At 35.7% G+C, this 17,465-nt stretch overlaps 1 protein-coding gene across 1 annotated transcript in view; it reads right to left on the reverse strand.

Moving 5' to 3' along the window:
* Nucleotides 1–17,108, reverse strand: part of LOC141539647 (mitochondrial amidoxime-reducing component 1-like) — a 41,382-nt gene extending 24,274 nt beyond the window's left edge. Inside the window, exons 1-4 of the mRNA XM_074262700.1 lie at nucleotides 16,642–17,108; nucleotides 5,985–6,158; nucleotides 1,478–1,640; nucleotides 46–186 (exon numbers count right to left, since the gene is read on the reverse strand). Of these exons, the coding sequence (XP_074118801.1) occupies nucleotides 46–186; nucleotides 1,478–1,640; nucleotides 5,985–6,158; nucleotides 16,642–16,988 (825 nt within the window). The 5' untranslated portion in view covers nucleotides 16,989–17,108. The remainder of the gene's footprint in view (nucleotides 1–45; nucleotides 187–1,477; nucleotides 1,641–5,984; nucleotides 6,159–16,641) is intronic.
* Between the last annotated feature and the right edge of the window lie 357 nt (nucleotides 17,109–17,465).

Below are 17,465 nucleotides of genomic sequence, written 5' to 3' on the forward strand. Positions count from 1 at the left end.
ATTATTTAAACCACTATTTAAGTAGTATCATTCAGAATTCTTTACCTCCTCATGAACCCTGCATCCAGAAATCACTATATTGGGCCGGAAGTTATTTGCCTTAACCTTCTTCTCAAGTCTGGAATTGAGATCTGCCAATGAAGCCTCAGAAAGAATCAAGAAAGGACTGGCATCAGGGTAAGCAACCTGCACAAGAAGGAGGATAAAAAGGATTAGTTGGAAGTTCATAAACAAGCTCTGCCCCAAATTTGATTACATAACAAAAGTACACTTGTGTTTTTGTAAATATGCATTGCATATTTATTTACTTTACTCCTATAGCTCCTATAAGAGAATGAGAATAGTCAGCTAAAAGCCAATCTGCCACTAACAAAATTGTGTGACTAAAGGCAAGTTAGCTAGCCTCTCTGAGCTGCCATTTCTTCATCTTTAAACTAAGAGTTGGATTAATTGGCAATTCTTAACCTATTTTTGTTTCATGGACCCCTATGGCAGTCCATGAATCCTATAGACTGATCAGAATAATGTTTTCTAAATAATTTAAGGAAATGCTCACTTTCAGTTAGAGATTAGTGAAAATAAAAACATAATTATTTTCCCACCCAAGTCCATAAGCCCCCTGAAATCTGTGCACAGGTACTAAATATTTTAGATTAAGCTATGTTTAAGGTCCCCTCCAGCTTCATTATTCTTAAGATTTATCAGAGCAGAATATTAATAACTTTCAAATTGCCTGGCATCCTTTCCACCAATCAAAACATTACTCAGATGATTCATTGGTCATTAATAAGAACATGCTATTGCCCTAGTTCAATTTTATGTATTACAATTCTTATTTGTCATCAGTCTAATTTCTTTGAAGGTCAACCTGATTTTTTTCCGGCTTCTGAGTCAACAGCTGTTTAAAGCACATGTTGTAATTCAACACAACTGCAACCACATGATTAGAATTTTGTAATCAAAGTGATATTATAGTATGAGGTGAAAGGAAGACAGCTGAAGAACAAATAAGATAATATTTGTAGAGTTCTTAGAACAATATCTAGAACACAGCAAATGCCATATAAATGCTTGCTTCCTTTCCAGTCTTCTTTTCCTCCAACCTTTAATTCCTGGATGAAACCACTAATAACTAAAGAACAAAAGTATTCACAGATCAAATATTACCAGTTTCTTTGTCTTCAGAACGTATTATTACCACAGTCCTAACAGGAATAAGAAGACAGAAGCTTAAGGAAGATAAAATTTCAGGCATTCAAAATACAAAAGAGCAATCAGTGTTAATATGACCAAAAAAACCACATATTTTTAACTTATTTCTTGTGCTACTAGAGGCAATTTAGTTACTCTGGAAAACTTCTGTCATGGATATAGTACTGGTTTAATGACCAATGGAAATTACCATCATTCATCTCAGTAACTTAGAAGAAAATAATTTATAAATTTATATATCAAAGGAAAATCATTCTCATCTAACCTTATCTGTAGTCCTGAAAGCATCCTGTATTTGTTTGGAATTTCTTGGCCGCATGTGAGGTTCAAAATGTACTAGCCGATAGGGCTGAGTCTTCAGAAAATTGGTAATCCATTGGGCTGCCTCATCACCACAATCTCTTCCCTCAATCCCAAGGCCATGAACTCTGCAGGAGGCAATAGAAGACAAGAGTTAGAATTTAGAACTCAGAACACATACTTTTAAAAATGTAGATGTAACATATTGAACAAAATTGTATTCTTTATTACTACTATCATTTACTTTCTCTGCCTCCAAATTAGTAATTTTGTAATCCAAAGCAAGGTCAAGTGGAAATTCAGTGTCTGAGAAGTTTTGTCTGCTAGAAGTTCGAGATTTAATTGTTGAATTAAATTAAATTAAATTAAGAGATAGGAAGATTCCCTCCTGGGAATTAGCTACACCAAACATGTAGGCATATGGGCCACATGTAGCCCACAGCCTGAACCAGATTAGAATATAATTGGAAAAATAACAAAATAAACAAAAATACAATAAAACCCAGTTAATGTTAATCTGTGGTTCTCTAAATCAATATATGACTCAAAGGATTCCTTATGTGTGGTTTATCGCCATATACACATGCCCCTTTCCATTTAAATTTGACACCACGTGTATAAAATTGTACATCCAGATCAAAATAAAAATGTCACTCAAGGCATTTGAGATACAAAAATTTTTTTAAATGAATAATATACACTCTCAAGGAGCTAGCCTCTGCATAGGGAGAGAGGGATGTGAAATGTATAAATACAGGAATTTGTTAATCTCTTTTCTCAGGGCTCAACTCCCTTGTTTGTGAACAGTCCTCTCTGACTATTCCTATTAAGTTGTTTTCAGTCATGTCTGATTTCTTTTGGATTTTTCTTGACAGAGATCCTGAAATGGTTTCCATTTCCTTCTCTAGCTCATTTTTCAGATGAGAAACTGAGGCAAAAGGAGTTAATTGACCCCAGGTTTGTTGCTGTATTCGATGTGCCACCTAGCTACCTCATAGCCTTTCCCAATCTACCCAAGTTAAAAATATTCTCTCTCCCCTCAATTTTCCCTAGGGAAAATTTCTCTAGATCTTTATTCAGATCAGTCCTTTTTCCTCATCACACTCTACATTGCATCATCATATGCCATGACAGAACATCTTTCTCTTAGAGGATTGTAAGAAGGAACAGAAGGAAACCAACCAATCTCTCATAGCATTTTAGTCAAACTTTGGATATGCCAAATGGTTAGGTGGTCAATTAACAAGGATTTATTTAAGTCCCTGGCACTGTGCTTGAGACTTGGGAACCAAAACTAAAAAGACATCCCAGCTCTCAAAGATTTTGCATAATAAAAAGTGTTCTTTCTCTCTCCCTCTGTGCTCTAACCCATCTACACACACACACACACACACACACACACACACACACACAGAGCTTCACACACAGCTTCACACACAGTCACTCACACTTACCGTATTCACTAGAAAAACTTTTATCTATTTCAAAAAATAAAACATCCTACCAAAGAACTAGAACAGTTAAGTGACACAGTGCATAGAATCCAGGATCTGAAGTCAAAAAGCCTCTTCCTAAATTCAAATCCAGCCTGAGACACTTACTAGTTGTGTGACTCTGGGCAAGTCATTTAACTGTTTGCCTCAGTTTTATCATCTGTAAAATGAGCTAGAAAAGGGAATAACAAACCACTTCCAGGATCTCTGTCAAGAAAACCCAAATTGGTGGAGGAGAGAGGGTCATAACAATTCAGATACAACTTAAAAAATGACAACAATGGTATCACAAAATAAACAATCATCAATATTGTAAATATTCCAAAGAATGAACTATAAGCCATTCCTAAAGAAAGAGTTCCCAGAGGGTTTGTTATAATCACAGTGTCACTGGAATCGTTTCACAGCCTCCTAAGGGAACTAATTTAAAAGATACTGATCTGAAGGTAGAAGATCCAGTGGGTTCAATCTAATATCCAATTACCTTATAGTCATGTCTTCTACAATTTGCCTTATTCCTCTCCCCTGGTTTCTACCATGGCAGTCTTCAGAAACCAACTATCACTATCTTATGCAATGAAATACCAACTTATTAGTGAGTATTAATGAGCAATTTCATTTTGGGGAGAAAGAAGATTTGAGAGAATGATGAAGAAATCAGAGTAGTTTGAGTAAAGGGGTGATTAAGTCATGTAGAAATGAGAGCAGATAATTGCCTTAGCTAGATTTACACTTATCTTAAGTAAATAGGGAAGGGGGAAGATAAAAGTTTCTAGTCTTTCCACTTGCCAATACCTTCCACAGTAACCACTCTATAGGCACTTGCTATTTTTATACCCTCACACTGAGCAAAAATGAACAAAAATGGTTCTTCTTACCCCACCCCAAGTACAGAATGAATCAAAGTAGATTCATTCGGGGAATCATAGAATCTCAGAGTTAAAGGGGAAATTTCAGAGACTATCTAGTAGAGTCCATTCCAGAACAGGACTACAATATCCCTGATAAATGGTCAGCTGATTTTTCTTGAATATTCATCCTTTGGGGGGAATCACTACCTCTGATCATTAGGAAGTTTTTCAACAAATGGAACTTCCCCAAACATAAGGAATTATGCTATTAAGTCTGCAAATAAGGCAAAGAGCACAAAAAAAAAAAAAATATTGGGCCTAGTTCAACTCTAATACAGATAATGGGCACAGATTCTATCACCTCAATTATGACCATTATCTCTACTGTCTTCTGCCCTAGCCTGGTGAGTTGTTGAAGATTAATACTGACAAAAAAAAAATAATAATAATAATAATCAACTACATGATATATGTAAAATATAACATATAAAAAGATATAACAGTGATGATAATAATAATAGCAGCTAACCTTTAGATAGTATTTTTTTTTTACCATTTGATCATCAGGGGAAGCCATGGTTAGAAAGAAGCTTGTTTAAAAAAAAAAAAATTGAAAGGTTTAATGGACTGCAAACTCAATATGAGTCAGCAATGTTATATGGCAGCCACCCAATAAAGCTAATGCAATCTTGGGCTGTGTTAAGACAGGCATAGTGTCAAGAATAAGGAGGCTATATTGTCTGTACTTAGCTCTAGATAGACCACATTGAGAGTGCTATGTTCATTTCTTAGTGTTACAGTTTAAGAAGCCCATTGATAAACTGGAATAGGGTAAACCAGGATGGCAAAGAATCTGAATTTGGGTCCTCTGAGGATCATGAATTTGGGGAACTAGGTATGTGTAGGCTAGAGAAGAGATACTCATGGGGAACATAATCAAAGTGTTCATGTCTGTGGAGGACTATCATGTAGAAGAACTTGTTTTGTTTGGTCCTAGAAGGCAGTATATAGACCCAGAGTAAAAGTTTCAAAGAAGAAATATAGGGGAAAAAATCTAAATCAATTAGAGTTACTCCATAATAGAATAAGGAAATGGCAAAACATTCCAGTACGTTTGCCAAGAAAACCTCAAAATGGAGTCATGAAGAGTTGGACATAACTAAACAACATAATACAATAAGTGTCATTGAGAGTTGGTGGATCCCTCTTCACTACAGAGGTTGGCTGATCATTTGTAAGGAATTTTATAATAGGGATTCCCTTTGAGGAATGAGTTGGAACAGATGGCCACTGAAGTAATTTTCAACATTCAAATTCAGTGATCTTATGATCCTCACAATAAATTTATGAGGTTTATACTATTTTACAAATGAAGGAACTGAGGCTGAGAAAGATTAAATGACTTACTTAGGTTCACAATGTTAATATGTATCTGAAGCAGGATGAAAAACCAAGTTTTCCTGCCTCCATCCTAAACCCAGCATAGTTTCTTCCACAACCACCACCAAAAGAAATAAAACACTATGGCCTAAAAAATCAAATTGTAATATGGGACTGAGGCCTCTACTTCTTTTTGGTAATAAAAACATTATTGTGGGAAAAAATAACTAGAAAGCAATAATTCCTTTGGAATTCTTAAGGAGGGAAACAAAGAATAATGCAGCAAAGCCAGAAGTGACTCTGATCTCATGAGAATACCCAGAAACTTTATGAATTAACTAGAAATCTTTAGGAAATTATCTTTAGGTTCTAGTTACAAATCGTTTACAAGAGAATGATTTTTACCCATTGAAAGCAAACTCAACCTTTGTCCAAAGCAGTTGTGTGCTGATAGAGATTCTTAGTCTTAACATTTGGCTGTTTATAAATGTTTAACCTTTCAGGCCAAAGCCTGAAATGAGACCATGTAGAACCAGGAAAATTTCCTGTACAAAGGGATAATTGGAGGTCTAATTTCATTAAAACAACTCCAAAGAAACTTCTGTGACTAAATTGAGATTTGTGATGGAAGGGAGAAGGGGAGTAATAGTGTTCCAATGTCAATGAGGTCTCTTTCCTAAAGTTTCTAATTTATTAACACACACAAATTCCCCCAAAAAAAGAATATTAAAATTATCTCCCACCTCACCTGCACTTTCTCACCACATTTGCAGCAGGTGCTTTGATGGGCAGAATCAAGTCCTGGGTGTAGGCTGCACTGAGAGTCAGGGAGTCATTTTCACAGGTTAGAGAAATTAGTACCAGTCGGGGTTCCTGTCGAGCGGTGACCATGTTCCCTTCTTCATTGATGATAAGCCAAAACCTGCCATTATCAGAGCACAGCAAGAGGAGAACAGTGTGACAATCAGAGCACAACAGCACTATATTTTATGGGAGAGGAAGAGGAGAAAGGGAAAAACAAGGGGGAGGAAAAGAGAATATAGTGCCATATAAGCAATGCTGAATTTATCCCTTAGGTTTCAAGATCCAGTGATTACCTAATAAATGGATACATAGCTATAAAGCCCTAAGGTTATAGAAATTCAAAAACAGTATTGAGAGATAGCATATTAATATTAGTGGAGAGCACTGCTCTTTGGAAGTTAGAAAAATTTACTAGCTATGTGATCTGGGCAAGTCACTTAACCCCAATTGCTTCACCAAAAAAAAAAAAAAAATTAAAAAGAAAGACTTATGTTCATGTCCTGTTTTTGACATATACTAGATGTACAGCCATAGGGAAGGACTTAAGCCTTCAGTTTCCTCCAGAGTGGTTTCTAAAATAGTAAATTACAAGTAATGTGATCTGTGTGTAATCTTCCTGAAGACTAGAAGACTCATCTTCCTAAATTCAAATCAGCTTCTGACATGTACTAGCTGTTTTACCCTGGGCAAGTCACTTAACACATTTTACCTCAGTTCCTCATCTATAAAATGAACTGGAGAAAGAAATGGCAAACCCCTCCAGTGACTTTGCCAAGAAAACCTCAAAGGGGGGTCACAAAAAGTTGAAACAACTGAAATCACTGAACAACAATGTGAACTATATTAGTAGAAGGAGATTTCACACTGGAAGTTCCTTCTAGTGCTGGGATTAGATCTGGATCTCAGAGTCACCTAATAATGGTATGATAGAAATGCTAAGACATAATTTCAAGCATGGATCAATTTATTAACTAGGCTGTTGTTGTTCAGTCATTTCTGATTCTTCTTGACCCCATGGACTATAGCACATCACCAATATTCATGGGGATTTTCTGACAAAAAATATTGGAGTGTTTTGCCATTTCCTTAGGATTAAGGTAAACAGAAGTTAAGTGACTTGTTTAGAGGGGTATAGATAGTAGGTGTTTGAAGCACTATTTAAACTCAGGTCTTTCTGATCCCACATCCAACACTCTATCCCCCAGGCTATCTGCATTAACTTGGTTAGCAATAACCAATAAATTAAATTTGTGGAATAATCACAGACCTCAAGTGAGGGAGAACAGGATATTTTATGGTGATAAAGAGAATGAGAGAGCAAAATCTTAGAATATAGGTGTGTCTTCTTCTGATTGGCCAAAAAAGTAAAGATCCTCTGATATCAGCTTGACATTACAATTGTTTGGGCCTCTCCATTTGAAATACAAACATATATCATTCAAATCACAAGACAAAGGCAGCACAATCTCAGTTGGAAAACATTTCAATGAGGAAATGGAATAACTGTCATTTCATCTCCTCAGTATATCTTTGGTATGAAAGATTGGTTCTCGGATGATGAGAATAGTCCTCATGCAGTGCATGTAGTCTGCAGATAGTGGAATTTGCTACAATTGTTCAAATTAAATTTTAGGTTGATCAAGTTGGTCTAGAGTAAAGGTCACAGGTGAAGTTATAGATGTAAGGAATTATAAAGAGAAATATTAAAGCTTGTTTGATTAAGTCTTAACAAAATAGAAGCAAAAACCAATTTTTGAAGATAATGATTAAATGTAGGAAAGGATATAGGAAAACTGGGACATTAATGCATTGTTGGTGGTATTGTGAAATGATCCAACCATTCTATAGAGAAATTTGGAACTATGTCCAAAGGTGTACCCTTTGATCCAGCAGTGTTTCTAATGGATCTTTAACCCAAAGAGATCATAAAAGAAGGAAAAGGATTCACATATGCAATAATGTTCATAGAAGCCCTTTTTCATAGTAGCAAGGAACTGGAAATTGAGTGGTTGTCCTTCAATTGAAGCATGGCTAAATAATTTATGAATATAATGGATATAATGGAATATTAAATGAATGTAATGGAATATTATTGTTCTATAAGAAATGATGAACAGGCTGACTTCAGAAAGGCCTGAAAAGACTTAAATGAACTGATACTAAGCAAAGTGAGCAGAACCAAGAGAACATTGTACACAGCAACAACAAAATTATGTGATGATCAACTGTGATGGACTTGGCTCTTTTCAACAATTGTTAGGTTCTTACTAAGTGCTAATGAGATAATGAGATATTAGGTTCTTACTAAGTGCTAAGTCGGTACTTGACAATTCTCTAGTTCTGGCCTTTCCTGGGGAAGAGCTTGCATGCTTAGGAGGAGCAAGTTCATTGGTTGAAGTAATTCTTCCCAGAAGCCCTTGCATTATCCCACACCCATTCTCTGGGAGGATAAAAGAGGGCAGCTCTGGAGGAAAAGTGAGTCTCTGCTCTAGACCAGACTTGAGGCAGCTCTCTGCAGGAAGGGAAATCACTTCTCTGGACCAGAGTTCACAGTAACTGTCTAGAGACAATGGCTCTCTACAGGAAGAAGAATCTGTCCGAGAGATTTGACACAGCAGATGTCCTCCCAGAGAGCGATTGGCAGCTTCTGGAGACAACAGCACGTTACAAACAATGAGGTGATCCAAGACAATTCCAATAGGCTTGTGATGGAAAGTGACAGCCACAACCAGAGAGGGGACTATGGAGTTTAGAAGAACTTAATTAAGATCCTTTCTCAGAGGCTCTCTAGTCATCTTGGAGCATAAGCAATTGTTTATGGTTTATTTACTACACAGTTTCCAGCCAAGATAGTGGAAACAAACTAGAAAGTTGCCTGAGGTTTCCCAGTTTCCCTTTGAAACAATGTTAACTCAAACATCTGAACAGATTCTGAAATGATAGAATCCATGAAGAGATGGAGTGAAACAGTTTTCCAGATTAAAATAGCTTGAAAGAACTTCAGGAAAGATTGGTTTTACTTGAGTGAAAATGAAGGCCAGCACAGCTGGTATCCAGAAAAGCCAGGGAGAAGCCCTCAGCCACAGCACAGATCAGCAAATGAAATTCCTCTGTCTTAACTCAATAGAATGATGGCACAGCATACCAACAGTAGAGCTTCTAGCCCTAGTACAGAAGACAAACTGCCAGTCCCAGAAACCAGGCAGCAACAGACATGATGAAGTGGGGCTATCCCAGTGCAATAAGCAAGTCACCACGCATGTGAGGCCCCAGCACTCAAAGCTAGTGACATCACCCTTGATCCTCAGCACAAGAAGTTTGGCTCCATGTCCCATGTGCCCCAGGAGCAGAGTTCAACTTTAAAAGCCATGAAATATACCAAAAAATGAGCAAGAAACAAAAAGAACAAAATTACATGTAATAAAGGATCAAAGAAAGATATACTAAAAACTAATTGGAAATTAAAATCTGATCTTGAAGAGTGAGTGGCCAAACAACAAATCAAAGAAACAATCAATAATAATGATAATAATGAGATAACATAGGGATAAAGCCAAAGCAGTTCCTAAGGAAAATTTTGTATTTCTAAATGTTTATATAAATAAAATAGGGAAAGAGGAAATTGATGAATTGGGCATGCAACTAAAAAAAACTAGGGAAAAAAAAACAAATTTTAAAAAGCTACCATGGTGACAGGAAAGATCAAAACACCAATTCAAAAGACAACAAAAGGTCTACAGGCAAGTGGCCTCAAGCCCAAAAAATGCCTTGTTGGAAAAGTTGAAGAAGGATTTTAAAAGATGTAGAAGAAAAATTGGGAAAAGAAATGAGAGCTATTCAAGAGACTAATCAATAGCTTGAAAAAGGAAAAGCAATAATTTACTGAAGAAACAATCCAAGCGGGGGAAGGGGGAACCTGCTGAAAAAAAAACAATAAAACAGAATGAACTAAAAAACAGAATCCTACAATATATTATTTACAAGAAACACATATGAAGCAAAGAGAGTAAAGGTAAAAGGCTGGAGCAGAATATATTATATTTCAGTTGAAGTTTAAAAAAAAATAGGAGTAGCAATTCTGATCTCAGACAAAGAAAAAGCAAAAAAATAGACCTAATTAAAAGAAATAAAAAAGGAAACTACATCTTACTAAAAGATATGATAAACAATGAAATAACAGCAATAGCAATACATAAATATATGCACCAAGTAATATAGCATCCAAATTCTTACAGAAGTTAAATGAGTAATAGGAAGAAATAGATAGCAAAATGGTATTAGTGGGAATCTAACCACAAAATAAACAAGAAAGAAGTTAAAGAGATGACTAGAATTGTAGAAAAGTTAGATATGATAAACCTCTGAAAAAAAGTGAATGGGGATAGAAAAAAAAGGACCTTTTCTCAGCAGTACATGGCACCCACACAAAAACTGATATGTGTGATAGAAATATCACAGTCAAATGCAGAAAGTCAAAAACATTAAACACATCCTTTTCAGATCATGATGCACTAAAAGTTACATGTAATAAAGGACCATGGAAAGATAGACTAAAAACTAATTGGAAATTAAAATATGATTTTAAAGAATGAGTGGGTCAAACAACAAATCAAAGAAACAATAATTTCATCAAAGAGAATGACAAAAATGAGTTAATAGATGGGATACAGCCAAAGCAGTTCTTAAGGAAATTTTTATACTTCTTAATGTTTATATAAATAAAACATGGAAAGAGGAAATTAATGAGTTGGGCTGCAACTAAAAAAAGGTAGGGAAAAAAACAAATTTAAAAATCTCCAATAAAACACTAAATTAGAAATTCCAAAAATCAAAGGAGAGATTAATAAAATTGAAAGTAATATAACAAATGAACTACTAAATAAAATAGTTTTTTTTAAGTAATAAAATAGGGGCAGCTAGGTGATACAGTGAATAGAACACCAGCCCTGAAGTCAGAAGGACCTGAGTTCAAATCTAATCTTAACACTTCCACACTTCCTAACTGTGTGACCTTGGGCAAGTCACTTAACCCCAATTGCCTCAGCAAAAAAAAAAAAAAAAAAAAATATATATATATATATATATATATATATATATATATATATATATATATATATATATATATATGTATTGCTATTGGTGTTATTTCATTGTCTATCATATCTTTTAGTAAGATGTAGTTTCCTTTTTTATTTCTTTTAATTAGGTCTTTTTTTTGCTTTTTCTTTGTCTGAGATCAGGATTGCCACCCCTATTTTTTTTTAAACTTCAACTGAAGTATAATATATTCTTCTAATATAATAAAATAGATAAACTTTTGATTAACTTGATTTTTAAAAAGAAAGAAGAAAACCAAATTACCAGTATCACAAATAAAAAGGGTAAATTCACCATCAATAAAGAGGAAATTTTTTTCAAAATTAGGAGTTAATTTGACCAACCATATGCCAATAAATCTGACAATCTAAGTGACATGGATTAATATTTACAAAAACATAAATTTCCCAAATTAACATAAAAGGAAATAAAATACACAAATAACCCCCTTGGAAAAATTGAACAAACCATCTATGAACTTCCTAAAAAAATGATCAGGGTCAAATGGATTTGCAAATGAATTATTTGTATTTAAATTTGTATTTATTTATATTAATTTATTATTTATATCAATTCATTAATTTTTATTATTTTAAATTAATTTAATTAATTAATATTTATTAATAAATATTAAATTATTTGTATTTAAATAACAATTAGTTCCAATATTATATAAACTACTTGAAAAAATGGGTGAAGGAATTCTAGCATATTCTTTTTATGACATAAATATGGTGCTGATATTTAAACCAAGAAGAAATAAAGCAGAGAAAGAAAATTATAGACTAATTTCCCTAATCAGTATTGATGCAAAAAATTTAGCTAAAAATATTGGCAAATAGATTACAGGAACAGGAAAATATACCATGACCAGGTAGGATTTATACCAGGAATGTAGGGCTGGTTCAATATCAGTAAAACTATCAGCATAATGGACCATATCAATAACAAAACCAACATAAACCATATGATTATCTCAATAGATGCAGGAAATACTTTTGATATAATACAGCACCCATTCCTATTAAAAACATTAAAGAAGATAGGAATAAATGGGGTTTTTCTTTAAATAATAAACAATACTTATCTAAAACCATGAGCAAGCAATATATCTAATGGAGAAAAGCTAGAAGCTTTCCCAATAAGCTCAAAAGTGAAGCAAGTATGTTCATTATTACCACTACTATTCAAGATAGTACTAAAGATAGTTTTAGCAATAAAAGAAAAAAATTGAAGGAATTAGAAAAGGCAATGAGGAAATACAACAATCACTATGCTGATGACATGATGATATACTTAGAGAATCCTAGAGAATCAACTAAAAACTAGTTGAAACAATTAACAATTTTACCAAAGTTACAAGATATAAAATAAACTCTCACAAGTCAGCATTTCTCTATATTACTAACAAAGTCCCAGCAGCAAGAGATAGAGAAATTCCATTTTAAATAATTGTTTAAAAAAGTAAAATAAAAGAAAATAACTGAAGATAGTATAAAATATTTGGTAATCTACCTGCCAATATGAACCTAGGAATTATATAAACTCAATTGCAAACACTTTTGACACAAATAAAGTAAGATCTAAACAATTAGGAAAAAAACACAAAAAATTAGGCTGAGCTAATATAATAAAAATAACAATTCTACCTAAATTAATCTACTTGTTCAATGCCTTGCCAAACTATCAAAAAATTATTTGATAGAACAATAAAAAAAATAATAAACTTAACTGGAAGAACAAAAGATCAAGAATATCAAAGGGATTAATGAGAAAAATGCAAAAGAATGTGGTCTAGCTGTAAAAGATCTAAAACCATTTTATAAAGCAGCAATCATCAAAACCATTTGGCTAAGGAGTAGAGTGTGGGATCAGTGGATAGATTAGAGACACAAGACATAATAGTCAATGACTATAGTATTGTTTAATAAATCCAAAGACTAAAGCTTCTAGGATAAGAATCCAGCATTTGACAAAAATCCCTGGGAAAATTGAAAAATAGTTTGGCAAAAAGGAGGCATAGATTAACATCTCATATCCTATACCAAGATAAGGTCAAAATGTTTTCTTGATTTAGACATAAAGGGTAATTCTATAAACAAATTAGGAGAGCAAGAGATAGTTTACCTATCAGACTTTTAGAAAAGGGAGGAAATTATGATCAAACAAGAAACAGAGAATTTTGTGAAATGCAAAATGGATAATTTTGATCACATTAAATTAAAAAGGGGTTGCACAAATGAAATCAATACAGCCAAGATTAGAAGAGAAACAAAAAACTGGAGCAATAATTTTATAGCCAGTATTTCTGATAAAGGCCTCATTCTAAAATATATAGAGAACTCAGTCAATTTATGAGAATACAAATCATTCCCCAATTAATAAAAGATCAAAGGACATGAACAGACAATTTTCAGATGAAAAAATTAAAGCCATTTATAGCCTTCTGAAAAAAAATGCTCTAAATCCCTATTATTAAAGAAATGCAAATGAAAACAACTCTGAGGTACAATCTCAGATCTATCAGATTGGCTAAGATGACAGAAAAGGAAAATAATAAATGTTGAAGAAAATGTGGGAAAACTTGAACTAATACTAAGGTATTGTTGATATGGTTATGAACTGATCCAATCATTCTGGAGAACAATTGGGAACCATGCCCAAAGGGCTATCAAATTGTGCATCCCTTTGATCCAGCAATACCACAAATAGATGTATTTGAAAGAGATCATAAAAAGGGAAATGTAACCACATGTACAAAAATGTGTGTAGCAGTTCTCTTTGTGATGGTAAAGAATTGGAAATCAACAGAATGCACATCAATTGGGGAATGGTTAAACAAATGGTGGTTTATGAATGTAATAGAATTCTACTGTTCCATAAGAAAGGATGAGAAGGCAGATTTCAGAAAAACCTGGAAACATATGAAGTGATGTTGAATAAAGTGAGCAAAACCAAGAGAACATTGTACACCGTTATAGCAATGTCTTATGATGATCAATTTCAAGAGAACATGCTCTTTCCAGCAATACAATGATCTAAGACTCAAATTCTAATCAAATACTACTAAAAAGAAAAAAATTTTAAAGTTACTTTAAAAAAGTAAAGAGAATTTCCACCTGGAAGTAATATACAAAGCCCTTTCTCTAACTAAAGACTATAGAAGAAGGCATATTAGTCTATGTAAAAAAAAAAATTTTCAATTTACAGATGTGAGAAATTAATGAGTTAAGTTCACAATTCAATACAAATTCCTTATCCCACTTACCTATTTTGTATTGCAAGCTCAGGGAAATTATTAAATAAATTATTCTTGGGGGTACAGGAGATAAGTATGAGACATGGATATAAGAAAACCTGGGTTCAAATCTGGCCTCAGACATTTACTAGTTGTGTGACTCTGAGCAAGTCATGTAACTATTTGCCTCAGTCTGTAAAATGAACTAGAGAAGAAAATGACACAGCATTCAATATCTCTGCCAAGAAAACCCCAAATGGGGTCATACACAACTGAAATGGCTCTACTACAACTATTTTTGATCAGCATTTAAGGCCAAAGACTCGTATCTTTGCAGAAAGGAGAACAGAAAGCAGAAAGTGAGAAAGGGCATTTTCAAGGAAGATACAAATTGCACTTTTGGAATTTGTACAGACTCACTCCTGATAAATATATGAGGAAGTAATTTGGATGAAAATAACCCCATCCATTATTTGTGCTATTGGTGCAGCACTACTGTTCACACCATGTTCGTGTGACAGAAACATGACCAATATATTCAGAACTCTAAAAAATGTCATATATATTCCCAGAAAGTTCAAAGGATGTAATCCTGTCCCTGACTCTTTCCATCCTAACTCTCTCTCTCCCAACAAAATATTGACAGTGTCATTTTAATGTTTCCTACTAATGATGATAACTAACTCCCTTTGGTTATTATATATAACCAAAATAAACAAATATAAGGAAAGAACCCCAATCTCCTAATTTTACAGATGAGGAAACTAAAATCCAATGAACTAAATTACCTGAGATCATACAAGCAGTAAAATTATAATATCATAATTGGAAACCAAGTTCTCTGATTTGAAATTCAAAACACCTTTTCCATTCCATCATACCAGCCTCCTGGAATCAATCATTATGCAAATTCTACAATCTCATTTTCCAGAACAGATTATCCTTTCTTCTTCCCCTTGCTGCTCACTCAGCATTCTCACTCCTTTATTGGTCAAAGGAATGGGCAGGGGGAAGAGAGCAGAACCCAACTTCTCATTTTCCTATTTCTTCCAAAGATGTGAAGGAGATTGAAAATAATGGTTAAAAGAAGCTGGATCTATAAACTTGTCATTATCCCAAGTTTCATGAAATGCAGAAGTCAGAATGGGCTCTTTCCATTCTTCCACCATAGAATCTCCATTCAAGAGTAATTGGATTTTAAAATGCAGTATTCAAAGATACTGGAGGCAGGAGTTATTTTCATTTTTTTAAAAATTAGTATTACTTTTCATCCCTGGCATCTACAACAGATGGCTCTTAGGAGCCAAATCCAAATTCTTTATTTTACAGATGAAGAAAAATGAAGCCCAAAAAAGATTAATGACTTAGTCAAATTAAGTATCTGAGTTAACATTCCTAACTTCCTTTCAATATTCTGTCTACTATGGCACTAAATAAATGTTTTTTGACTGCTTGATAACAGCAGCTAGGTGGTGCAGTGGATAGAGCAATGACTCTGGAGTCAGAAGGATCTGAGTTCAAATTTGATCTCCGACACGAGGGCAAGTCATAAACCCCTTTGCTTCAGTTTCCTCATCTGTAAAATGAGCTGCAAATGGAAATGACAAAACATTCCAGTTTGCCAAGAAAACCCCAAACGGGGTCACAGAGAGTCATACACAAGTGAACAACATATTAATTGACTGGTTTCATTGAGCTGGGGATATGGCGTTGGGACAATGGCCTGCTTTCACAAAGTCTCCTAGTGTTCACTTTTGCCTCGGTCTAGTTTTATTCATCCTTGCAAGGAAATCCATAAGGCGGCTCCCTCCACCAAAGAAGATCCTATACGCAACTAAAAGGAGATCCTTTTGAGAGTTGCTTAGGACAATGAGGGAGAAATGACTTGCCCACCGTCATCCCTCTCCCTAATGAGTGTGAAAGGCATAAAGAACCCAGGTTTTCTGAACTCCAAGGCTGACTGATCTTTTAACCAGTGTACCACAGTGTATAGAGGGTGCTTTGAGAACTGAGATGATTTTTCAATTTCCAAGTGCTCACGAAGCATTTAACAAAATTAATTTTCCCATCATTCTGAAATCCGAAGTATTGTGGGGTCTTGCAGCAGTTGTGAACCACAATCTCTCAGCAACTGACAATTGCTGTCTGAAAACAGCCAGCGACTGAAAAATGTATTTTTGCACTTTAAATATTAACGTAGCAGCCTATCCACCCCCGCCCAGGCTCGATCCCAAGCACTGGAGTTGTGCCCAGAGCATGATGGTACCTGTCCCTTAGGTGGCCGCTGCGCAGCCCCATCGCCGTGCATTCAGCCTCGTTCACGGGCACTCCCTTGCAGGACTTGATGGGGTAGATCCAGAGCTGCGCCACGGTGCCCACCTGTCGCAGCCGCCCCTGGAGCCGCCGCCGCCGCTGCCGCCACCACGGACCCCTGCTGCTCCAAGCGGCGGCCCCCAGAGCCGCCGCCGCGGCCAGTCCCAACGCGGCGGCCAGTCCCAGCGCGGCCGCCCCGAGCCCCGCAGCCCTGGGCTGCGCCCAGCCTGGGAGCACTAGGCTGAGGCGGAGCTGGGGGAGGCTGAGCCCAGAGAGAGCGGACGAGGCTGCGGCGCCCATGACTGCGGAGGGAAAGGCCGAGGCTGTGCGATAAGTGGAGAGCGGACTGCTCTCGGGCCTGCACTAACGAGGCACGCAGCAGCTGGAGCCTTAGGCTCGGCCGCCGGCCTGGGCCTTGGTGGGAGGCGCGGGCCCTGGCCCTACGCCCCGAGTGGGAGGGAAGAGCCTTGCACCCTTTGCGCTCCGTCCCTGAACAGCCAGAGCTCTGCGCCCGGGACAGAAATATCTGGCATTCTCCGGGGAGGAGGAGGCTGGGGTAGGAAGGCTCCTACTGGTCCTGAGCTGTCATGCCTTCCCTTCCCCACCTTTAGCTAACGAATGATCCCTGTCTCATCTTGTCTTTAAGTTTCTTTTTAAAAATTAATTTTCATTCCATTCTGAACATCAAGGAGAACGGATGGATAGGTAGATGGATAGATAGGTAGATAGATTAGATAGATAGATAGATAGATAGATAGATAGATAGATAGATAGATA

Source organism: Sminthopsis crassicaudata, chromosome 4 (assembly GCF_048593235.1).
Source record: "Sminthopsis crassicaudata isolate SCR6 chromosome 4, ASM4859323v1, whole genome shotgun sequence".
Lineage (NCBI taxonomy): Eukaryota > Metazoa > Chordata > Mammalia > Dasyuromorphia > Dasyuridae > Sminthopsis > Sminthopsis crassicaudata.